Consider the following 22,017-nt stretch of genomic DNA (forward strand, 5'->3'; position numbering starts at 1 on the left):
CAACTCTGGAGTCACATGATGCTATATGGAGCATAGATTGAATAGAAAATAAGAGAAATAACTACAACATTTTTCTCTCCTTTCCATTAGTTCCCAATCCAAATTGAATCACAACCATTGGCAAAATGACAGCACAAACTTTGAAGCACAACTTCCAAATCACAAACTTTCAAATAGCCATCCTATTCCACCCAGGATTGGTAGAATGCTTTTAAACTCTCCCCCTGGCTTTGTCCAGCTTATATAAATTTTTAATGGCTGCATCAATTTGACTTTAAATTTGAGCAATTGCATGTCCATCAGATCTTGGATCTGAACCTGCAGCCCAAATTTGAGGATTCTTTTGTATGCTTTGAATGATTTGGCCCCGGCCAAGGGTGCTGTGTCCAAATCTCCAAACTTTTTGAATGTTATGGCCCAGTTCTGAGGGAAAGTTATTATATGCAAAAAAATGGAAACCCAGTAGCTCAACTTTGCAATGATATGATGGTGGAATCACTGAAGTCTGAGTCAACAAAAATAGTTGCATTAATCTCTCCAGTCTGACTTGTGGGTGGTTCAGAATCTGGAAGTGGGGGCAATATGCAGAACCTGGGAGCATCAAGAGCTGCTTGAGGTGTATATCCTCGTAGGATATTCAGGAGGACTTGAACATGCCCTTGAGGCTGCATGAATCCTCCCATGACACCTAAACCACATTCAATCCTAGCTGCTTAAAGAAACACTTAGATTACCATATACAAGAAACAGGTCCTTTCCATGTGTGGCAATGGCTGGCACTGTGAACAAAATCAGACCAAATGTCAAGAAAATATCATGGAAAGTGAACAAACTGATGGTGTGATAAGGCCTCTTTCCCCCCTTTACAAAATACATTAGTTTCCATGTGAAGTATCTTTGCAGGCTGCAAACCATCAATTGGTTAGGATGTCCAGGAGTCAAATTGAAACCTGAACCCCTGTTCTGTAATGTAAAGCCACAACCTTCAGGAATTGCTGATACAAGACATTAAAATTCAATCACAATTAATAAAGGGCAATTAGACATGTCACCTCCAGTTCCAAAGCCTGCATAATTACTCTGAACAAAACTACACTGTGCATTGATGATTAGCCACATGTGGGGCATGAACTAGTGCAAAATATAATCTTACCCCATTCCCCCATTTATCAGTCACTGAAAAGTTCAGATATCACTCTATTATCAATTAAACAATAAGGAACATACCAGAGAATTGCACTGTGTCTGATGTATGAAGGGGATACCCCTAAAATTTTATCAATTTCAAAGTAAGAATCAGCCTTACAAAACAAGGGAAGAGAACAAACATGCTGAATCTTTTGTGAAGCTTGGTGAGGATCAAATAACTCTGCCCTTCTATGGAGATAGTCCTGATGTTGCCTGTTTCACTGGTGTCACTGTATAGCTATAATTCAACACACCTGGCTTAGCAACTGGTCAACTGGAATGTTCACTAATTCAGGGTCAGTGACATAAAACTGTGTGTCTGTCAGTTCAATCAGTAACAATAATCAGCACATCAAAATAGCACAAACCTGCAAAGGAGAGGCTGCAATAAAACCTTGTCTATCAGACTCAACACAGAGATGTTAGCTGAGCACAAATCACCGCAAAGCCTCAATTATAGCATGAGCATATTCTGCAGAGTTGTGTTCCATGCTAAGTATAGGGGCAATCCTTCCCAAATTTTCCAGTGCTTCAAGGATGCCAAGAGTCATTAGAGCAGTCAAACCCTGCCCATTTGGGGGACACTAAACAGAAATTAACATTGAGACCAACCATTTAACAACACTCAACTTCATAGAGAGTAATGTCCCCCTGATATGTATATGAAACTGGCTGAACCAGAGTGGAAGAATGGTCTGCTAAATCAGACAACTCCATAACCCCACCACCTTTTGAAACTAGGTCCACAATTGCTTGTGCAACATAGCCAGAATAAAAACCATCTTTACCCCGATGAACCAGAGCCTGAAATGTTCGGGCAAGATCCGGAAAAGTCATTATCTCACCAGGTTGTGGAGCCTTCCCATTCAAAAGCATCGCCCTATAATTTGGTGAAGCATTTTTTATAAGCTCCTCTGCTCTTTGCCACTGAGTGAAACATGATGAGCCCCAAGATCCATCTATGACACCACCTGTCAGACTCACTGCATGACTGTGAAGCTCTGAAACAGGGACTCTGCAAACGAGTGAAAGTTAGTGCATGTGTGCCATGAAAACATGACATTACCCCTCTTCTGCCAACAGGATTGCGGGTGTCATGATGTCCGCAAAGGAGACAACCCCACTACCAAAAGACTCCACAACATCTACCCAAGCAGCGGCTGCACCCGGAACCGTGACGCTATGCATACTTGTAGCAGGAATATTGCTCCCATGTACTCCCGAGTCTCTAACAATATCAATGCTGATTTTTTTCGGTGCACGCCCGGACCCGTTTAGACCACAAACTTCCTGAGAGGATGCATCGTAGTACAAACAAAAGGCATCCCTATGATACGCGTTAAAAACTGCAATAAAGAATGAGCAGTGATCAAATTACCCGCCAATACCGCAGCTAGATGGCTCCGTAACTAGAAGAAAGAATTACATCCTTTCAGATATCGTAACACATGTTCCCTACCGTTAAGTGCCGCAGATATAGCTACTGCGGCGTCCGCTGCATCAAGGTCAGAAGGCCTCTAAACTCAGTCATTGGTGTCCCATTGAGCCTACCGGCGTTACCACCCCTCCTCAAGATTTCAAGGCCTGCTTCAGCAGCTAGAGGCTGTGAGCATGCGACCATTCCCTTGGTGCCATAGACAGTAGAGCGACGACTAGCGAAAGGTCTGAACTCGTGAATCGGATGTTCAATTTTGGTCCAATCGATCGGCATTCTGGCATACGCGAACAATAACCAGGCTGCGGCTGCGTGACCGTGAGAAGTGCAGACGTGGAATTGGTCACTTATTGACTGCTCCTTCAACGACATGGTTGCTGCAGTGTTCCAGATTTATGGTGGCATCCAGTGCTATAAGTGGGGGAAAGTAGGATCGAAGTCCGAGGTCGCCCGTTTCGCACAAGCTACACCATCCTTTGCTCTTGAAGAAACCAAGCCTTATGCAGAGGTACGTCCGTCAGTGCTTAATCCAGATTACAGTGTCTTATGTCTAGTTAGTTGTGGATGGGAACCCATCCATCTTGCCCATCCGTCGTGGCATCCTCCGGCGAAAATCTCAGGACCTTTCTGACGGCGAATCCTGGTCTACTTGGAAAACAATCAGTTGCTCGTTACGGACCCGATCTCCCATTTTTGTTCAAAGTGCTAGCTATCAACAAGGCACTAAGCATCCAGGCTCACCCTGACAAAGTCCTCGCCGAAAGGTTGCATCATGTTCATCCTGATGTGTATAAAGGTAACAACACTTATGGATATGTTGCCCTCCTACGAATTACATCTACACATCCTGCCAGATGCCAATCATAAGGTAGGCTAATGAAGGCAGACTTCTGTATCGACCGCATTTGATATTTCTTGAGCCTGAAATGGCTATTGCCATCACGCCATTCACTGGCTTTTGTGGATTCCTGCCACTCGAGGCTATCGCGACGTATCTTTCCGTCGTGCCGGAAGTGCGTTCCCTGATTCCCGAGGAAATCGTATCCCGCTTCATGGCGGCCGTGAACGAAGGCGGGCCTCCTGCTGTCGCTGAAGATGCGCAATCTGCGTTGCGATCCGTATTTTCTGTGCTGATGAAGAGTGACGAAGACTCGGTGCGGGAGGTATTGAAGACATTGGTGGCTCGTTACAATTCGGGGGACATCGATCCAGAGGAGCAGAAAATTAAGGATGTCGTTATGACACTCTCCAGCCAGTATCCTGGCGATGTTGGCGTACTCTGTTCCTTCCTACTCAATGTTGTAAGACTCGAACCCAGGCAGGCTATTTTCCTCAAGGCTAACGAACCTCATGCATACATTTCTGGAGGTACTATCGCATGGATTCCCGTTCCCAGACCAGAGCGCTAATCTGTGATCTAGATATTGTAGAAACAATGGCCACATCGGGTGTGTAAGAATTTTACACGTGTCAAGCGATAGCTAAACAGTGTACCAGACAACGTAGTGCGGGCAGGACTCACTCCCAAATTGCGTGACGTACCTACCCTTCTCTCCATGCTCACATACTCCGCCATACCAGCTGCGGAGAGGTTGATGGTGAAGACCCACTATAAAAAATTGAAACGAACCATAGTTTACGACCCTCCTATCGACGAATTTTCAGTCTTAGTGACCGAATTGGAGGTTGGAGAGGAGGAGGAACACCCTGCTATCAACGGACCGAGTATTTTCATCGTCACCCAATCTGCAGGCTTGATTGAATGGAATAGCGGGCGCGAAGTCCACCACTTCAAGAACGATGGTGAAATATTTTTTGTTGGTGCTGGCACAAATATTACGTTCAAGGCATCAGGGCCTCTTGTAGTGTATCGTGCCTTCGTAGAGGCGGATTAAGTTACTCTTCATTGATGATCTTAAATGATCCAGTAATACGTGAGCCATCAAGAGCAAGAAACTAGTATTGGATAACACAACGATACTATGGAATCTTTATCCCCGCCAATGATCGTACACGTAAATACCAAGATTCGAACGAGTGTTTGTGCAGTAGGTTCTCTAATACCCTCACTTCCGCTTGGCAAGCTCCTTCATAGTCAGAGATCTGGGTGATTGTAAGGCCGGGATACTTGGCCTCTATGTGAGAGGTTACAGGTACATCCAAAACTTCGCCAGGCGACAAGCAAAGGGAAATCAGATCTTCCCGTCCTTTGGTGCTCAAGGAGCGTAAAGTCTGGTAAAGAGGCGTCCTCCGAAGCCGGTCGTCTATTTCAATATCTGTTTTATTTGAAGGCGCAGCAATATCGACCCAGCTGCAAAACGCAGGTTAGATCTGATGAGCCCCAGGCATTCCCAACCTACTCTGATGAAATAAACAGGCGACGGTTGATGCTCTGGATCGCGGTATGGAGTTGTGGCTGATGACGTCCCTAGCGATCGAACGACGTCTGAGGGCAGCAAAGCCGAAAGTGATTTTACGAACCTTGGAGATTGCTGCGATCTGAAAAGCTTGCACGAAGTCTTCGCTCACTTCGAAATGATCTCTCAGTGTCAATATCTCAACGAGTTGCTCCTCAGACAGTGCTTGGCCCTGACATAGGTCTTTGACTAATGCCTTGAAGACCTAGTGATCAAGTATCTTCAGTGTTTTCGTTGACAAGAAACAAGAAATGGATATACAGAGACGTATCCGGGATAATACTGTGTCATGGTAGTTCCGTATGTGCGAGTGACAGCATCGGCCATTGTTTCCGGTGACTTATGTCTCTCTTCTGACAAGACCGTCAAGAACTCCATTATTACGCGATCATGAATGCTGACGAGATCCAACTGAGTGTTAACGACTATAGCACGATTAAGCGCATCGATATCACATTTCTCATCAACAACTCACACTGTAAGGCATGCTGCGCACCGTCGGAGTCGGGATCGTCCATGAGTGCGAGGGTGGACAGCTTCGCAATGCTGAGAATGACCTGCACGATTTGCTTAAGCGTAAGGAATTGTTGACATATGTCCGCACAGTTACATGTTTGGTTTCACGCCTCAGTTCCACTTGCGACTCAGCTTCCAGCGCTGATGCTGCTGCGTCAAACCTGCCCACGCCTAGGTCGTGAATCCATTGAATCCGGGGATGGTGATTTGTTCGCAAATAGGCTTCAAGTAATGGGATGAACTGAGAGTCAATCTCCAGTAGTTTACGAAGTTGGCCTGGAGGTTCAGGTTAGCCCCAAATCATCTTTGAACGCCGATATCTGACCGTTCTCGATATACCAATTAAATAGGTGTATCGCAAAAGCTCCGTGGTGCCTTTGCAGCAACATGCTAGCCTTCGCCGAGTCGCCATAGATCGGGTTATTGCAAAGACTTGCCAAGAAACCTAGATCCCGGTATTCCTCTGCTAAACGATAAGCCGTATCGACACTTCCCCATTGAACTGGTGAAGCATGGGGACCATTAAAAATCATCATTCCCGGTATGATCGCAATTTGCCATACCCAAGGCGCTGAGAATTTGTTTGCGCACCGAAGCAAAATGGGTTTTGAATGTTTCAAGTACAGATTGTCCCTCCTCATCAATGGCATTGCTTCAGATCCGTCATTAGTAAGGAGCGCTGTGTTACTAAGCAGCGCAACGCACCTGGCGAGATAATCATAACGTTCCTGCCACATCGTTAGCACCATGGATCCCATTTCGCGAAGAACTAATCCGAGGCTTTCCAAGGGGCCGGCGGGGGCATCAATATCACCTTGTCCATTACTCCGATCTTTGATCCATCGGACAATGAGCTCAAAGAAGTACTGCGATGCCCTTATCTGGCTGGGTAGGCTAGTCCAGGGCGGGATAATGATTTTCGATGATACAATTTCATACACCGACTGTGTCTGCTGGCGATAACGGACTGCCGATGCCCACATTCGCTGAAAGGATAATAAGATACGATACATAACAATTTGATGAGCTGCTCACGATCATGATAGCACAAGACTCCTCGATCACACCTGTAGGATGCCGAGTTGATGCGTCGTTCGATGCGGCCCGCTGACCCATTCTCTGCAACTCCTCAAAAATGGTTTCTATTTCCCCTGCCTAAACTGGAATTAGCAACAAACAAATCTCTAACAAAACGAAATACATGGTGACGGAAAATCAATCGGACGGAATCCGAAGTTGACTGCAGCATCTTGCTATTGATGATATTCGAAATTGCCTCCGCAAGGAGCCCTCCATCACTGGCAAGAGAAGATGTCAGTTTATTGAACCAAGAATAAGCGAGAATAATTCACGTCCGGTCATTCAAAACCACCCATAAATCTTCAGCGACGAAAAGCTTCTCCGCGTCAATTGCAAGTCGTTGACGAGAAGCTTGGGGCAGCTTGCGGGATGTTAGCAATGGGAAGTCTTGCCTCTTTTCAACCACTTGCCTGGGACATGGCACTATTGCGATTCAAGAATGCAGCGAGATTCTCCAATGCTTGTTTCCGTTCGGCCAAGTGAACTCTCAAATCCGTAGAGTGACGAAGTAAGCTCAAATCTAAGATGATAATGGGTTAATGATGCTAACCAGTGAGAGGGAACCATACGGACTGGAATTGAGTATATCTCTGCTTAGACTCTCGGCCGCAACAGCTAGAACCTCGCTTGTGTACAATCCTAGGTGCGTTTGAAAGGGGTTCTGTAGGAAGAGTTGTATTAGAGGACTGAATTAGCATCTAGAAACCATACTTCGTCCATAGACCCGAAAAAGACCCCTTGTTCAAGGATGGAGCGAAGATGATTTGCTGGGGTCCTTGAAATGATGGGTAAACATCCCATCCAAATGTAGGAAATCATCCACGCACTCAGGAGTTGATCGTCGAACCTTGTCGAGATCAATCTGACATACAAGGAGATCGTGTTTGCGGGTCATCATTATCAGTTCCGCAGTGGAGGGGTCCTCTTTACGAGTTACGTCGAGGTCAAGAAGCCGGTCCCACGGATCTTTAAGTATTATGGTGGACTGGAAAGAAGATTCTGACGGACACGTGTAAACGAACTTGCAGAAAGATAGGTGAAAACACCACTGACCCCCCGCAAGAGATTGAATAATGAGACCATCGTGGAACCGCAATACTAACGTATTGCCATCTTCCAGGAGACACATTCTTGGCAGATCATGCTCTGGAGGCATCTGAAATGTGCTGCGTCGGAATCATTTCGATTGTGTGGTGCCAGACAAATCCTCACCGCATCATGCGGAATTGCATGAAGAGATTTCATCGTTACAGCTTCCCCCAAGGCTGACAAACGAGCTATTGCATGGCACCGGGCAGTTCCCGCGCCCTTGCCTAAATCTTGACGCTCAATGAAAGAGAATAGCACAAATACTTCATCTATCCTATACAACTGGTTCATTGGCCATTCTCGAGTGCAAGGAAAACGTACAACCCTAAGCTCAAATCCAGAAGACGAAGACCAAAGTCGCCCACTGCAGCGCCGGATATCTGTCTGAGTAGCTCATTATGTATAAGTGGAGCCAAATCCACATTCAGTTGCAGCTGTCCACGCGAAAGGTAAGTATGGTACCCAAGTCTTGACGGAAAAATTGCTCCACCTCCTCCCAATTGCTTGAAGAAATCGACCATTTCTGTAAGTGTGTTCGGGTCAATGCCCAGAGGTAACTGTTAGGACCCGCATCCTGCTGGGAGGCAAGGGACACGATTTGACGAATGGGATGAGGGAAAGCAGTCGACCCAAATAGACTGGATGCGACTCTTGAAAGCACGCCATGTGCCCCGCTTAATAAAGTAGCATTCATCTGAGATACGCCACCGAGGGCGGATACTGATACTCGGAAAAGTCTACCAAGGTTGGTTCCTACTAGAACAGAGACCTGGGGTGGGGAAGGTCATGACGCTGGCTCAGCTGTGAGACGCAAAGTGAGAGGATCCTTGCCTCCATGCGTCGCATAATCACGACAAATTCTGAGGAAGCGAGGCTCATATGGAAAGACTGAAAACGTTCTGCACCAGTTATTCCCATGCTGACTCGACCCCAATATCGCAACTCTCCATTGGGTGAACACAGAAGCAGCCCGGGCTCTTTACCTTCTCCATGAGAGATGAAAGTAGGCAAGACCGAGTTGGAACCGCGAGCATTATCAGAAAGAGACGGAGGGTTAGGGAACATGTAGCAAGTAGAGCCTTCCTTATCCACTGAGTAATCCCAAACATACGATGTATCATCAGCCACGACAGCTATTAAAAAAAGGGAAGTGTCCACTAGGCTGGACAGCCCAGAATTTTTTGGATCTAGAAGGAGGATCAGCACTATACACCCGGCCCAACAACCGAAACAACCTGTCGAGCGAAGGACTCTTTGAACCTCTGAAGGTGCAGATGCGAAGAAAGAGACGGAAAGTTCTGGACGATGCACATAGGTTTTACCGCGCATGCCGCGTTCGTAGCGAACGGGCGAGGCAGTATCTTCAAATTCCACACCGTCGTTCGAATCAGCCTCGACAGAAGATTCTAACAGTTTAGATGAGGGAGCAGCTCTTGGTTGCGATTGCGAAGGGGTTGTTCTGCGTGAGTCAACAAGTTTTCGATTTCCTGATGGTTTTTTGGAGCCGGCTCGCGAAGGAGTCGAAAACATGGCGCGTTCGTCGTGATGCTGGGTGACGCCTATGGAGCGCGTATTATGTAATCAAACTCTAATGCAACACCAGCAGCAAAAACTTCATCTATTCTCAGGTTGGCTCATACCACTGCAGTGACTCCTTAATCAACATGGCAATAATATTCATACTTTCGCATCGATACAGGCGCCGTTTCCGGTTTGGTGTCGGCCACGGCTTTGCAGCCTCTGGATCTTCTGAAAACCCGCATACAGCAAAAAGGGACCACCAAAAAGCGCGTCAATGCCTTGAGTCGCGTGCACCCAATGTCCTTAATTTTCTTTTCGTGCCTAGTTTCCGCTTCATCACCTCCACGGTCCAGAATATTGTTAGGAAGGATGGTTTCTTGGCATTGTGGCGAGGCACTGCCCCAACAATAACAAGGTGCGCATCGGTACTCCTTCCGCCTAAGGATTGCAGCCAGACATCATGGCGGCACGTAAACCCCTGGGGCCTCTTTAATGCCCTAACCTCGGTCTAGAAACGTTCCCGGAGTGGCACTCTACTTCTATGCGCTGCAAAACATTCGCTCGGCTATCGCAATTATACCGCCCTTAAATGAGCGTAACCGCCCAAATGTTTCCACACTCCCCAAAGCTTCTCATGGTGGAAATTTACTAGCGGGAGCGATGAGCCGAACCATTGTAGGATTGGTTCTGAACCCCATCACAGTCATCAAAGCAAGATTTGAGGTACGAGATAAAACGATAACTAAGGGCCTTAACACTTATTCTCAGTGTACTCAATAGAGCGATCGTTATGCTTACAGGTCCATGATGGAGGGCTTCCGCGCCCTTCGCCAATCTCCAGGCGGCTTGACGCAAGGACTGCTCGCCTCTGCCCTGAGGGATGCTCCATATGCAGGATTATTTGTCATGTCTTATGAGTTCTTGAAAGAGCAAAATGGTAAATCCATTCCTATGCATTGGGTCACTAGAAAGTGTCTTCTTTATCCAGAACGGCTGGTCAGACCTTCGTCGCTGTCAAGGAGCGTGGTCCTAGGCGTGTCGAGTACGTCCCTGTGTTCTGGCTAAGCCATAGACCTGAATACACGTGCCATTTGTCAGGCGGATGTGCCGCCCTGTTCGCAACCACAATAACACATCCTTTCGATGTCATCAAAGTAATCCAGCCACAATTCAGTCCGTCAACACACTGACTTATTGCAACGCGAACAGACTAACATGCAAGTAAACCCTGCGAGATTCCCCTCGCTCACACGGAGCGGGCTCAGTCTAGCCAAAGTGAATATGTTGACTTCATTGCGCAGGCGCAGCTCAATCCTATTCTAGGACCGAGGGATTATTGGGTGTTTTGATGGGATGTTGTTAAGAGTTGTCAAGAAAGTCCTTAGTTCAGTGATTGCATGGACTGTGTACGAGTCTCTACTTTTGTACTCAAGCACTAAGATGTGACTTTCCAACTATATCAAGTCCCCATGCTATACCGACCAACAAACTATGATAGCATCCAAAGCAAACCCAAACGTGGAACAAATGGATGTCTATAACGTGACGAGAGAAAATGGATAGGTCAGAGCATCCAAACGAACAGATAAACAAGGATGCACGATGGGTGCATATTTTTTAGATATAGAAGTAGAACGAGGTTTAGAAAGTAGTCTTTTTCCCCCTGAAAGTACCCCGAGAGTCACCTCTGAATGCCCCCCCACCACGAGGACCTAAAATACATAGAATCAATAACTTCGAGTTGATATAAACTGTAGGTCATACCTCCATGATCACTGCCTCTACCTCCTAGGAGAAACTCAGTGAAAGATGAGAGGAAAAACATACTTGTAAATACCTCGTCCAGTGCCGCGCCCTCGCCATCCGTTATCACCTCGGCCGCGACCATTGCCCCTCGCCACGTTGCCCCGCGCCACGTCGCTGCCCCAACCACGGCCATTGCCTCGCCCACGATCACCACCCCGAACCCCACGATTACCTGGACGTGCGACGGCTTCATGAGATTTCAACGATGGAAAGAATTAAATATTCGTCTTACCGCGTCCACCACTTCCTCCATGGGAACTGGGGGCTGCATAATCAAGACGCACCTCGCGCCCAAAAAGTTCGCTCCCATTCAAAGCCTCTAATGCCTGAGTCGCTGAGTCTTGATCTCCAAACTGAACGTATGCGAATCCCCTTGGCTTGCCAGTTTCGGGATTGACAGGCAGCCGCACTTTGTTGACAGTGCCATGTTCACCAAATGTCTCCCAGATACTTTCTTCAGTGGCTGAAAACGATAAATTGCCAACCCATAATGTGTCAGTCGGGTCACTTTTGATATCCCCAGTAACTGTAGGTTTCCTTTCCGAGTCGGTGGCCATGGATATAGCAATCGCCCGTCCATCGATTTCCTTTCCAGTAGCCGCAAGAGCAGCTTCCACACCGGAGGCATCGGCAAACACGACGAAACCAATACCCCGAGATCGGCCATCGGACCCCATCACTACCTTAACGGATGCAACCTCACCAAACGCAGCAAACTCGCGTTCCAGCCAATCCTTATCGATATTCCAGCTCAGATTCCGGACCAAAACCTTGTTGGTGTTCCTCCCAACATCAACTTGGTCTGTGGTTTTGGACTTCTTGCTTGGCTGGACATCTCCGTCCTCTGCCTTGCGTTTGTTGTGCTTTTTGTTTGTGGAAGTCAATGGAGTTTCCTCTTCGTTAGACTCGGATTCCTCTGACTCAGACTCGGACTTGGATCCTTCTGACTCTGACTCGGACTCGGACTCGGATTCTGACTCGGGTTTTGGCGACCCAGACCCTGGCCCAGATTTGGGCTTAGATTCTGGCTCCGACTCTGACTCGGAAGAGCTAGACTCAGACTGGTCCTTTCCCTTGTTTAAGGATGCGGATGGGGATGATACGGAGTTGCTCCCGCTTGACGAGCGTCCAGATTCAGATTCTGGCTCAGAAGAGCCAGACTCAGCGATTTTTGAGGCTCGAGCCATCTAAGTCAGTGTGAGGATGCAAACAACAAGGCAGCAAGAACAAGCAAACATTAAATGAGGCCTGTGAAGATTCGGACTCCTGAGTCGCCGAGATTCTTGTCTTTGGGGGAGAGAGCTGATGAGCGGAAGAAAAAGTCAAGAGACTTGAACGGAAAAGAAAAAGTTCTTAAAGCCTCCCACGTGATGCAAGTCCGGCGACGGCCGACTTGCGAATTGATCAACTCTTAGGAGTAATCCAAACCATTCGATGACTTTGCATCGGTCGAGGGACGAATGCTCGGGGAAACCCCAGCGGCTCGGGCGTGGTTCGGGTGGTTCGGAAAATGCGCGGGCGAGGGTCAGGGAGTGACTGACTTGAAATCCTATGTGGCTCGCGTGGGAACCTTTCGGTCGGATCCGAAACTTGGTTCCGTGGTGTTTCAGTACATAAACCTAAAACATTCCCAGTAGACAAATAGACAAATATGGTTAAAAACCAACGGGGTTTTAGTGGGTATTCCCGATCCTCCGAATCGGCGTACGATCCCGGAATGTGCATAAATGCATTCCCCGCGGTGAAGGCGGTGCTTAACACCACAAACAACAGACACAACCTCTCTCCTCGGGGGACAAACCTACCCAGCGAAAGCTACGGGCACTATCCCGCAAAAAACACGTGAGCGAGCACGTGCCTTAATGTTTTTCGGAGGGAAATCAAGTTGTTTATTTCGGTAATTTGCCTCCGCTCTTGCATGCTGTGCCTTCATGCAATCCGCCGATCGAAAATCTCTCACAACGCCGCACCGCGCCAGAATCGCCCATATTCACAAGGTATCTGATACCGTTGAGGGGTCCATTTGACGGTCCTTGGCTGGATGCATGTTGTAAACGCGGCGTTCCAAATATGGCAACCCGCTTCAGCGGTTCACTCGCAGCGCAGAAGTAATATAGAAAGTAGGCTCCAGCGCCCATATTTTTACTCTTCAATAACATTCTATGCCCAGCGCTTACGCAGGCGCCTGCTCAATCTAATCATGTGACTCGTATTTCAACAATGCACTATCAAACGGCGCGTGGAGATCGTGCATGATTGCTGCAATCACTAATAGTGAGAGACAAAAACGCTGTCACTCACCAGCCAGTGATGTGGAAGAGTCCCCCAATAAGAAGGTTAGATGACAAATCTGCTATCAAGCCTCCTGTTTTGCTAATGTTACTTTTAGTTCAAGGGAACAATGGCGCGTAATAACAACATCGACTGCACATCAGATCCCGATGAAGTGAAGTACGCTGCTTCCTGCAGAATCTTGGACGCGTAACGGAGATAGTCGCCCAGCAGTCAGAACTCGGAAACTCCAGGTGGGCCAGGAGTATCACCTCAACCCCCTTGTTCACAGGCGCTGCTACAATTATGTCAAAGTGATATGAGTCACGACTTGGGAGGACTTGGTCTAAAACTACTAAGGGCTTCCCCTTTTCACCAGGTTTGACTCCCGGACAACTTCCACAGAGGCCGTGAACGCTGGATACAGCAGTTATCTCACTCTTTTCATCGCATATCTTGGAGTCACTGTGTTTTATTTACTTTTACAATTAACACGTATCAAGTAATTCTACGTCTTCCGAACAGACAAAATGCATGAGAAGTAATACATAATATAAAATCCAATTTGGGAATACTCATAGTTAGCTTCACTGGAACTCATTCCGACAACACGATCTAGGCTGGGGATACGACAACAGTTAGCCTAGTCCGTCTTGATGCATTTTGAACTAGATCCTAGTATACAAGGCCGCCAACAAACAATACTTAGGATTGGTCGCAGGGATAACAATCATATCGAAGCTAACGGCGCAAGTCGCAATGAATCAATTAAAGATTTTTTATGACTGCTGCAGTGAAATCACTGGTGCTAGCGTTCCCTACAAACAATGTCATCTAAACACCCCACGAAGGGAATGATTGAAATGTACCTCCAAGATCAGGAGTCTTTGCAAGGCCTTGGGAAAGAACTTCGTACGTAGCGGCAGTGATTGAATTTGCGAGAGAATTCAACCTACAAGCAAAAGTAAGCCCCCGATGACGGCATACCAAACAAACCTGTGACGAACCCCAGATGACGGAGCATCATCGTCGAACTGAGGATCATGGCAGCAGGATTCGCTTTATTAGTTCCCATGATATCCTTGGCGACGTGCCTACAACCGGGCTCAAAAAGGGCATACTCCCGGCCAATGTTGCACCCTGGCACGATGCCCGGCCCTCCAACAAGGGCAGCACCGATGTTCGAAGTGATAGCCCCATACAAGTTGGGCATGACCATCACGTCGAATTGGCCAGGTTTTGCCACAAGCTGCATCGAACTGAGGGAGTCGAAGTCGCAGATGAACAAGACGACCCCAAACGATGAAGATGCGCGTACGTGTTGTCGACAATCATGTCATTGTATGTAATACCAGAAGATCTGTATTCTTCTCCAACTTGCCGGAAAGTGCTTAAGAACAGGCCATCCCCAAGCTTCATAATGTTAGCCTTGTGTACGCAAGTCACTTTCTAAAGGACGACGTAAGGTATAAATGTTGTGCAGATGTGATAATCCAAACCTTGCGGCCGTTCTTAAGAGCGAAGTCAAAAGCGAAACGGGAAATTCGTTCAGCCTTCGCACGCGACGAAATTTTGAGGCTTTCAACGACACCGGGGTAACTCTGGTGCTCCAATCCCGAGTATTCGCCTTCAGTATTTTCGCGAATGATGGCAAAGTCGACGCTGCTGTGTCGCGTGGGAACTCCACGAATTGACTTGCAGACAACGAGGGAGGCGTAGATATCTAGTTGTTGCCTCATAGCTACGTTCCAAGAGATGTGCCCAGATTGTTCGAGGGGTGTAAAGAGGATCCCTAAATAATACATCCACTAGAGGTAGGTGCCATCCTTGCTTATTAAAGCGAGAAACGCACCCTTGAGCCCAACCTTGTTACGCTTCATGCTCTCGACGGCTTCCTTGAACAAGCTTTCGCCAGCAGAAGTTTCGCCAGAGACGTTGTATTGATCCCATTCAATGGGCGCATTCACATGTTCAAAGATTTCCTTGACCGAATTGGTTATCTCTGTCCCGATCCCATCCCCCGGTATGAGAGTGACTGTGTAAACACCTCCGTACTTTGTCGGGAGCTGCAGATTCAAGAAAACTAGAGTGATCAAGGCATCTATGAGCGATCAGTGTTTCAGCTTACACGCTTGGATACACTGGGCATCCCAGCAGCGAGGGTGGTAGCAGATCTTAACGAGGACTGGAACAAAAACGCGATGTTGGGCGAATTGGAACTTCTGACACAAATGGCCATCTACCTGAACATGAGCGAGCTGGCGCGCACCAGGCAAAAGCATCGAACGCAACATGGGGAGCGCCAGACTGGGAGAACTTTTGGCAAGCTGCGGGAAAGGGAAAAACGCGGCCAATGTCGTTGCACACAAAGTCGAACCGGTTGCACCCCGGATCAAATGCGTGGGAATGCACATGTCGGCAATTCAAATCCAGGAATGTCGGGAACTTGTGAAGCTAGAGTGCTCGCGATGTTCGCTCCGACCTGCACAGCACTGAATTATCTATTTACCCAAGCCTGTGAACATTCAACACAGTCAAACGTCAGCAGTGGATGGAGTGTAACAAACAATTAAAGGGCTCGCTCAGTATCACGATGGACCCAAAGTACCTTACGGGAGAGAATAAAAGAAAAATAATGATTCTAGCCGTACCACAGTGGCCCGGCCATATGCAGTGCCGTTCGTATGAAGCTGTTGAATTTCGAACATACAGCAGAGCGTGGCCAAGGATCCACGGCCCACTCCGGTCCTTCGAATTTCTCAATCACGTGCAAGCCCCGATGGCGTCACACCATGCAAGTTCCGGATGAGCATTGATCAGCGCAGTTACATTGCATGACAAACAGGATCACCTTATCACTTAAGAGGCCCGTAAAGATGCCATCGCCCTTCCTGGTTCCCTAACACACCTACTTCTCGCTTGGTTCTTGCACCTCCAGTCGTAAGCACATGTCAACGCTCGCAAGCAAGATCCTTGTCGTCGCAGGTTTGCATGTTGGCTACACCTTTCGGCTGATCCCTTTACTAATGTCCTGTCGGAAATGCACCGCGTGATAGGCATTGGCGCCGGAGGCGGAACTGGGGCAGCCGTCGCACGTCTCTTCGCCAAGTCTGGCTATAACGTTGCTCTCATTGCCAGGAACACCGACTCCCTAAATAAGCTTTCTGAGGATATTCAACAGAGCGGCGGCTCTGCTGCACCTTTCCCTGTGAGGAACTATTCTGGGCCGGAGGTATCCTCCGCATTTGCTGCGATTCGCAGACAATGGCCGGGAGTCCCCATCAGGACTGCAGTGTGGAATGCAGGACATGCTGTCTGGGATGCGTTTTTGAGTGGGTTCATCGCCTGACACGTTGTTACTCCTGGAGAACTTCACTGCCAATGACAGATATCAAAGATGAGGATGTGGAGAAGACAGCCGAAGGTGCCTTCTTCGGTCCCATCTCGTTCTCAAGGGAATCAATCAAAGCATTCCAGCAACAGGAGTAGGTGACAAGCTAAGCCCTCCACACGTTGCCGTTCTTATGGGCTTCCAGTCTCGACGAACAGGGATCCCGCGGTACATTGATTTTCACTGGGGCTACCGCTGCTACCAGGGGTAACATCACAACATCTGTGTTTGCTTCAGGGAAGTTTGCCTCCCGCGCACTGTCACAGTCCCTAGCTAAGGAGTTTGGAAAGCAAAACATTCATGTATGCAAATTTGGCTTATCCGTGGGGGAGCGCACTTGTCAACCAATTTCCAGGTTGTGCATGCCATAATCGATGGTTCGATCGCCACCGACCGCAACGCAGGGGAGGAGAAGACTAATCCTGACAAAAATCTCTATCCGGAAGCGATAGCAGAGGTACGTCCATCACTTCTCGTGATTCCGAATGAACCCCTGATTTTTAGCAGACCTACGAATTTCTTTCCCGTCAACACCGCTCCGCCTGGACGTGGGAGCTCGATCTTCGCCCTGCGCACGAGAAATGGTAGAAGCCATTTCGACGGCAACGATGACTATACAGTTTGTGATTCCCGGTTGATGACGATCGGAGGATATATATATTTCCGGCAATTTACACAGAGTACATAACACAGTCGTGGTTCAATCTATTCCCTCATTTTCTGCTTTAATTCCCCTTTCCCCGCTGGCGAGAGAGCCTTTGGAGAATGGATCCGCTCAAGATGGCTCATTCTCGCTATCCCGTTAGATCATGGGATGATCACGAGTGATCAGATTCTAACACCACGCGGTTGACTTTGTGATTCTGCTTTCTGGTGCTGTGCGGCAACATATTGAGGATCATACTGCCGAACAGGTCCGACCCACTTGCAGTGCCAGAAATGGCAGTGTGGAATGGTGTGTACGGACCTCAAGAAATAATACATCTTAGCCAGGGGCACACGTAACTAACGGAGGTGTTTAAAGGGGATCGGAGACGATAGGAAAAATTACTTTTCTAAATACATGGGGATCCAAGTTATTCTTGTGTTCTGGGTCACCACCAAAAATTACTACAGCAACACCGTCTCCACAATAATACCAGTGACGCGGTAAGGATCTGCGCAAGAGAAAATATGTTAATAAATGCTCACGATCCGGGGACCTTCGACTTACCGATGTTTGAGGCAGGTCGTCTATCCTCAAGGTAGCCAAATCCTTGAGCCGCAACTTGTCTGGGGATACGAACACTGGCGCCACGGTTCGCCACACCAGAGCTGAACGCACCAATGTGAGCAGTCTCGTGGCGTCCGCTCAGTCTAAGCTCGTTGTCATCTCCGTATACGGCAATATGTTCATGATGCCTCTTGGAAAGCTTTTCGATGGCTTCGTCGATAGCTGCGATTCCGCCTTTCTCACGCATTGCCTTTGTTGAGAAGTTGGTGTGGCAACCGGCACCATTCCAGTCTCCCTGGAGTGGCTTGGGGTGGAACGAGACTTTAACATTGAACTGCTCGGCGATGCGAACTAAGAGGAACCGAGCGATCCAAAGATGGTCACCCATCTCGATGCCTTCGCATGGACCAACTTGGAATTCCCACTGAGCCGGCATCACTTCGGCATTGATACCACTAATCTTGACACCGGCGTAGAGGCAAGCACGATAATGGGCCTCGATCAAATCACGAGCGAACACCTTGCCAGCACCTAGAGGGAAGAAGTGGACGTCGTTTTGGCATCCAAGGGTAGGAGGTCTTTAATCGATACTTACCGACACCACAATAATAAGGTCCCTGGGGACCTGGGAAACCGCCTTTGGGCCATCCAAGTGGGTGATCGTCGACGTCAAAAAGGGTATATTCTTGCTCAAGGCCAAACCATGGGATAGTATCCTTGGCTTGATCCATGACTTTTTTGGCGAAGTGCCTGTGATTTGTGGCGTTAGGGGTGCCATCATTGTTGTAAGTTTCGGCCAAAACAAGAATATTGTCCCCTCGACGGAATGGGTCTCTGAAGATGGCAGCAGGGCGAAGGTAGACATCTGAATCGTGGCCAGGGGCCTGATTGGTCGAGGAGCCATCAAAATCCCAGATGCGAAGTTCACTGATGTCCTTTGGGACTTTGGGTAGGGTCTATGATGTATGGGTGGGGTGGTAAGTACCGGTTCGCAGTCCGTGTCGTGATTATAGCAGTAAGGGAATGGGGATGAAATATATTCCACAAAATGGGGGAAAAACTGTGTGTGAATTAAAACGACAAAGGGATGGGGACCGGAGATATAGAGTGCAGAATGACAACGAAACAATGAATCGGCTTTAATCGATTCGATTCATGGGACGCAACAGAAGAGGGTCGAAATGAGCATAACTGGCTCACAGTAGTTTTGGAGCGAAGACCATTGTCACCGTCGATCCAGACGTCTGGGGAACGAAAAGGTGAGAAGAGAAGAGAAAACGATGATAGGGGCGGCGATACATACATTCGGCTTGAATCTTGCCTCCCTGGTCGAGGGAGAGGTAAGGGGCGAGAAGATCAGGACGAGAGAGAGCCATTATGAGAGTGAGCGCAGCGAAGAGGGAGAAGGTGGATCGGGGGGCATTTGATGCGAAAAACCTCGCTTTATATGGGAATGCGGGAAATAAATAGGGCTGCTATCAACAAATTCAATGCCGATATCAATTTATTCCAATTATTACCTTTCACAGCAACGGGTTATGGTCATCATTGACTGCGATTACCTAATCACCCCTATATTGCATCTAAACCACCCATATCATCAATGCTATGCACTGCTTGGACAACATCTATCGTCTACTCCAAGCGCTGCAGGCGCTGGTAGAAAAAAATACTTTCTTATCAAATGGTTCCTCCTGCGACGCATGCATCCAGATCCTCGCTTCCGGTCAAGTGCCGCTCGCATGGATCGTCTGAATACAGCATCAATATGTATTCTTTGCAACCCAGAATTTCCTGTTCCGTAACATGCCGCCATATCTGCATGGCGATCCCTAAGCGGTTGGCCCGCCAAGTATGTAGTGGCCCAACGGCCATAAGGCTGGTCACCTGCCTACAACGGTCAGCTTTTAGTTCACCACGCATGCCCCGGCTCTGCACGATATTTCACAAAGCCCTGTCCATGGGATCGCGTGCCTAATCGTTAGTACATGTATAGATAAGCCAAGTCTTCACACGAAATAGATACGTACGAAATTTCTTCCACTGTGATCCCCGAGTGATCCCCATCTTGATCAGGGGCTGTATCGTCCAACCAATGAGCCATCACTGATAAGAACCTCGTCCTTGTGACCATCCAACACTGCATTGACACGCCAATTGATTGTCGGCCCTTTCCATACAACTTGATCCAGCACTGATACTTCACAATCGACGTTGACACGAACAGATTCTTGGCTCCAAGGGATGCACTTTACAGATGAGCTCAAAAGGCGTACCACGCATGTGGATTGGAATTGACTTGCAATCAGCCGCTCGTCATGCGAATATTGCTGTCACTCGGCACAGTGTGTGATCAATCGAAGCGGCCTTCCGTTACAAACATAGGCCTGGCTTATCCCTAACGCCGCAGATCCAGTAACGTTTTCATCCTCATCTCGCCCCGTTGGCCCCAATCACCCTGTCCTGGTCGAAATTGGCAGTAAAGGTCGTAGCCGTTCTTGTTCAACTCTTCCGGTGAATATGATCTACAAATAAATCATGCCATTGAGCATCGGCTCGCTTCGACTAGTGTTCGCTAGCCTTCGCTTACTCTTGTAAAAGCCGCATTGAACCAATAACAGAACCCATCAAGTGCTTGAATGATCGTTGGATATATCCGTACGCCTAATAACGAATTGTAAGCCCAGCCAGATTAGTACTCACCCCACACACATCAGTCGAATTGCACCCACCATTTCGGGTTCTGCAGCCTCTCCTTTCACAATCCCGCGCCATTCCCCCGCATCAGTCTTCATTACGGGTCTATTAGAGCAACTAAGCCCCTATAAGTGTAAAAATATCTCGCATACATTCTACCGGATTTTCCATAAGATTCCAATTGGTATACCATTTGGCCACGTATTTACAACGACTTACTTTCGGCCCATTAATTCGACGTAAGGTTGCGTCGAACCTCCTTCAAAGTCAGAGTCCTTATCTTTGTGGAAAATGCCAAGCGCGACACCCTTTGAGGAAGCGTTCATTTCGGTATACACTGAAGCTGGATATAAAATGGGGCCTTCAGATATAATGCTATGAGCAGATTTGAGACACTACCGATGCTCAGGGCCTCCGCTCGAGTAAATTTCAGCCTTTCCGCAACAACAGCTGCCCAAGCTGTCATGACTGGGGCCCGATTGATGATGATAACCTTTGATGCCAGCGACTAGACGAAAAGGTAACTCAAAGGAGGCCAGTGGCTGATACAGAAAACTGGGAACACCTTTTCGTCCACATTCTCATTATACTCAAACGCATGTGGCCCAGGTGTATGCCCTGCATTTGCACCTGCATGTCTCCTTCTTGGACCATCTTCGTCGTCTTCGTCGGTTCGTTTTCGCTTTGCCGTTGGCTGTTTATCACCCTGGTGAAGGTAGAATTGGAACACTAATGGAAGAAAGCCGGAAGGAGTTGGACTTGAAACTCTCACTTTCGAAGGCTTCAATGCGACAGCTGGGGGGGAAATTAACACCTTAGAGGGCAACTCAGGCGTCCATCCCATTTTCTTAATGGCCGCTAAGGCCTGCTTGCGGTGCTCCTTATTTGACACGCCCAGCTGCTCCAGTGCTACGTTGCTCAGAGTGGATAGCGTTCCTGGTGTATTGTGCGTCTTGAAACTACCAAATAATATCGTCGTCACCAGATTGTGCGCATCATTCGATCAGCTTGAACAGACACTTTTCCTGCGATCGTCATGGCCGTTTGCATGTCCAGGTCGGAATGTGTGGTCAGCATTCTCAAGAATACAGGGAGTGCTAGTTTAGTTTCGGCATCTTTCCCGGTGTACGCTTTGATGCGATTAGACGTTGAGGATGACATTTGAACGAAGCGTGTGAATTCGATCAGATCGATCTCCCCAACGTCGTTAGTCCCTCCACCTGAAGCGCATGATCACCCAGTTCGCGGGTTAGACTATTCATCTACTTACTATTGCATTGCGGCTTGCGTCCCGATCGTCAACATGGCACCTAATGAGAAGCTTACCGTCTGGTTCGACATTGACAACACCCTGTATCCCAGGTCTGCCCAGATAGCGGAGCTTATGCGTCAG

At 48.0% G+C, this 22,017-nt stretch overlaps 9 protein-coding genes across 9 annotated transcripts; 3 read left to right on the forward strand and 6 right to left on the reverse strand.

Annotated features, from left to right (window-relative positions):
- EI90DRAFT_2993429 (gamma-glutamyltranspeptidase) lies at positions 1-2,899 on the reverse strand (the record flags this gene model as incomplete). Its single annotated transcript, XM_039056151.1, has 18 exons — positions 1-423; positions 473-688; positions 735-779; positions 834-861; positions 913-995; positions 1,053-1,095; positions 1,154-1,176; positions 1,228-1,267; positions 1,329-1,391; positions 1,443-1,507; positions 1,557-1,570; positions 1,630-1,772; positions 1,819-2,115; positions 2,173-2,203; positions 2,255-2,515; positions 2,567-2,597; positions 2,648-2,683; positions 2,740-2,899. The coding sequence occupies 18 exons, from the start codon at positions 2,897-2,899 to the stop codon at positions 275-277; spliced, it is 1,728 nt and encodes a 575-aa protein (XP_038918438.1). The 3' UTR covers positions 1-274.
- EI90DRAFT_3153162 (mannose-6-phosphate isomerase) lies at positions 2,752-4,619 on the forward strand. Its single transcript, XM_039065852.1, has 6 exons — positions 2,752-3,131; positions 3,182-3,419; positions 3,478-3,491; positions 3,544-3,991; positions 4,045-4,071; positions 4,121-4,619. Exons 1-6 carry the CDS (start codon positions 2,994-2,996, stop codon positions 4,516-4,518), a joined length of 1,263 nt encoding a protein of 420 aa, XP_038918439.1. The 5' UTR covers positions 2,752-2,993; the 3' UTR covers positions 4,519-4,619.
- A 166-nt stretch (positions 4,620-4,785) lies between these two features.
- On the reverse strand, positions 4,786-8,970 carry EI90DRAFT_3288063 (Non-repetitive/WGA-negative nucleoporin C-terminal-domain-containing protein; the record flags this gene model as incomplete). The annotated part of the gene is made up of 22 exons (XM_039067088.1): positions 8,961-8,970; positions 8,557-8,912; positions 8,216-8,494; positions 8,050-8,159; positions 7,849-7,999; positions 7,690-7,792; positions 7,464-7,635; positions 7,348-7,411; positions 7,210-7,297; positions 7,047-7,156; positions 6,909-6,997; positions 6,758-6,854; positions 6,592-6,711; positions 6,262-6,542; positions 6,120-6,208; positions 5,882-6,058; positions 5,651-5,832; positions 5,516-5,597; positions 5,302-5,465; positions 5,105-5,245; positions 4,984-5,051; positions 4,786-4,934 (listed from the first exon to the last, which is right to left on the reverse strand). Coding segments are annotated over exons 2-22 (2,949 nt in total), but the record flags the coding sequence as incomplete, so codon positions are not given.
- A 450-nt stretch (positions 8,971-9,420) lies between these two features.
- On the forward strand, positions 9,421-10,692 carry EI90DRAFT_2914234 (solute carrier family 25 member 38; the record flags this gene model as incomplete). Its single annotated transcript, XM_039054518.1, has 7 exons — positions 9,421-9,545; positions 9,572-9,661; positions 9,759-9,969; positions 10,027-10,217; positions 10,319-10,400; positions 10,456-10,521; positions 10,570-10,692. Coding segments are annotated over 7 exons (888 nt in total), but the record flags the coding sequence as incomplete, so codon positions are not given.
- A 390-nt stretch (positions 10,693-11,082) lies between these two features.
- EI90DRAFT_3153165 (uncharacterized protein) lies at positions 11,083-12,311 on the reverse strand (the record flags this gene model as incomplete). Its single annotated transcript, XM_039065853.1, has 3 exons — positions 12,289-12,311; positions 11,285-12,239; positions 11,083-11,224 (listed from the first exon to the last, which is right to left on the reverse strand). Coding segments are annotated over exons 2-3 (1,095 nt in total), but the record flags the coding sequence as incomplete, so codon positions are not given.
- A 1,416-nt stretch (positions 12,312-13,727) lies between these two features.
- EI90DRAFT_390196 (uncharacterized protein) lies at positions 13,728-16,053 on the reverse strand. Its single transcript, XM_039067560.1, has 9 exons — positions 15,937-16,053; positions 15,616-15,838; positions 15,452-15,562; positions 15,176-15,389; positions 14,823-15,115; positions 14,642-14,772; positions 14,331-14,582; positions 14,193-14,275; positions 13,728-14,141 (listed from the first exon to the last, which is right to left on the reverse strand). The coding sequence occupies exons 3-9, from the start codon at positions 15,560-15,562 to the stop codon at positions 14,092-14,094; spliced, it is 1,134 nt and encodes a 377-aa protein (XP_038918443.1). The 5' UTR covers positions 15,616-15,838; positions 15,937-16,053; the 3' UTR covers positions 13,728-14,091.
- Positions 16,054-16,259: 206 nt separating this feature from the next.
- Positions 16,260-17,748, forward strand: EI90DRAFT_3288067 (short-chain dehydrogenase/reductase SDR). The gene is made up of 7 exons (XM_039067089.1): positions 16,260-16,308; positions 16,380-16,655; positions 16,712-16,808; positions 16,860-17,016; positions 17,070-17,171; positions 17,222-17,669; positions 17,739-17,748. The coding sequence occupies exons 1-6, from the start codon at positions 16,272-16,274 to the stop codon at positions 17,300-17,302; spliced, it is 750 nt and encodes a 249-aa protein (XP_038918444.1). The 5' UTR covers positions 16,260-16,271; the 3' UTR covers positions 17,303-17,669; positions 17,739-17,748.
- A 76-nt stretch (positions 17,749-17,824) lies between these two features.
- EI90DRAFT_3144937 (glutamine synthetase) lies at positions 17,825-19,303 on the reverse strand (the record flags this gene model as incomplete). Its single annotated transcript, XM_039065208.1, has 5 exons — positions 17,825-17,871; positions 17,928-18,458; positions 18,523-18,883; positions 19,128-19,171; positions 19,231-19,303. The coding sequence occupies 5 exons, from the start codon at positions 19,301-19,303 to the stop codon at positions 17,825-17,827; spliced, it is 1,056 nt and encodes a 351-aa protein (XP_038918445.1).
- Positions 19,304-20,325: 1,022 nt separating this feature from the next.
- EI90DRAFT_2913877 (uncharacterized protein) lies at positions 20,326-21,785 on the reverse strand (the record flags this gene model as incomplete). Its single annotated transcript, XM_039054511.1, has 8 exons — positions 20,326-20,452; positions 20,518-20,591; positions 20,660-20,729; positions 20,844-20,967; positions 21,024-21,132; positions 21,190-21,330; positions 21,391-21,583; positions 21,643-21,785. The coding sequence occupies 8 exons, from the start codon at positions 21,783-21,785 to the stop codon at positions 20,326-20,328; spliced, it is 981 nt and encodes a 326-aa protein (XP_038918446.1).
- Between the last annotated feature and the right edge of the window lie 232 nt (positions 21,786-22,017).

This window comes from Cantharellus anzutake (assembly GCF_015039405.1).
Source record: "Cantharellus anzutake strain C23 chromosome Unknown EI90scaffold_14, whole genome shotgun sequence".
NCBI classification, from domain to species: domain Eukaryota; kingdom Fungi; phylum Basidiomycota; class Agaricomycetes; order Cantharellales; family Hydnaceae; genus Cantharellus; species Cantharellus anzutake.

Bases quoted from the DNA above. Each gene is read 5' to 3' on its own strand.
- EI90DRAFT_3288067 (XM_039067089.1), top strand. From the start codon at position 16,272: ATGTCAACGCTCGCAAGCAAGATCCTTGTCGTCGCAG. The intron at 16,309-16,379 runs GTTTGCATGTTG...ACCGCGTGATAG, and splicing joins CAAGATCCTTGTCGTCGCAG to GCATTGGCGCCGGAGGCGGA. The intron at 16,656-16,711 runs GTGGGTTCATCG...TGCCAATGACAG, and splicing joins TGTCTGGGATGCGTTTTTGA to ATATCAAAGATGAGGATGTG.
- EI90DRAFT_3153162 (XM_039065852.1), top strand. From the start codon at position 2,994: ATGGTTGCTGCAGTGTTCCAGATTTATGGTGGCATCCAGTGCTATAAG. The intron at 3,992-4,044 runs GTACTATCGCAT...TCTGTGATCTAG, and splicing joins TCATGCATACATTTCTGGAG to ATATTGTAGAAACAATGGCC. The intron at 4,072-4,120 runs GTGTGTAAGAAT...ACAGTGTACCAG, and splicing joins AGAAACAATGGCCACATCGG to ACAACGTAGTGCGGGCAGGA.
- EI90DRAFT_390196 (XM_039067560.1), bottom strand. From the start codon at position 15,562: ATGGCCATTTGTGTCAGAAGTTCCAATTCGCCCAACATCGCGTTTTTG. The intron at 15,116-15,175 runs GTGCGTTTCTCG...TGTATTATTTAG, and splicing joins TAACAAGGTTGGGCTCAAGG to GGATCCTCTTTACACCCCTC. The intron at 14,142-14,192 runs GTACATTTCAAT...CATTGTTTGTAG, and splicing joins AAAGACTCCTGATCTTGGAG to GGAACGCTAGCACCAGTGAT.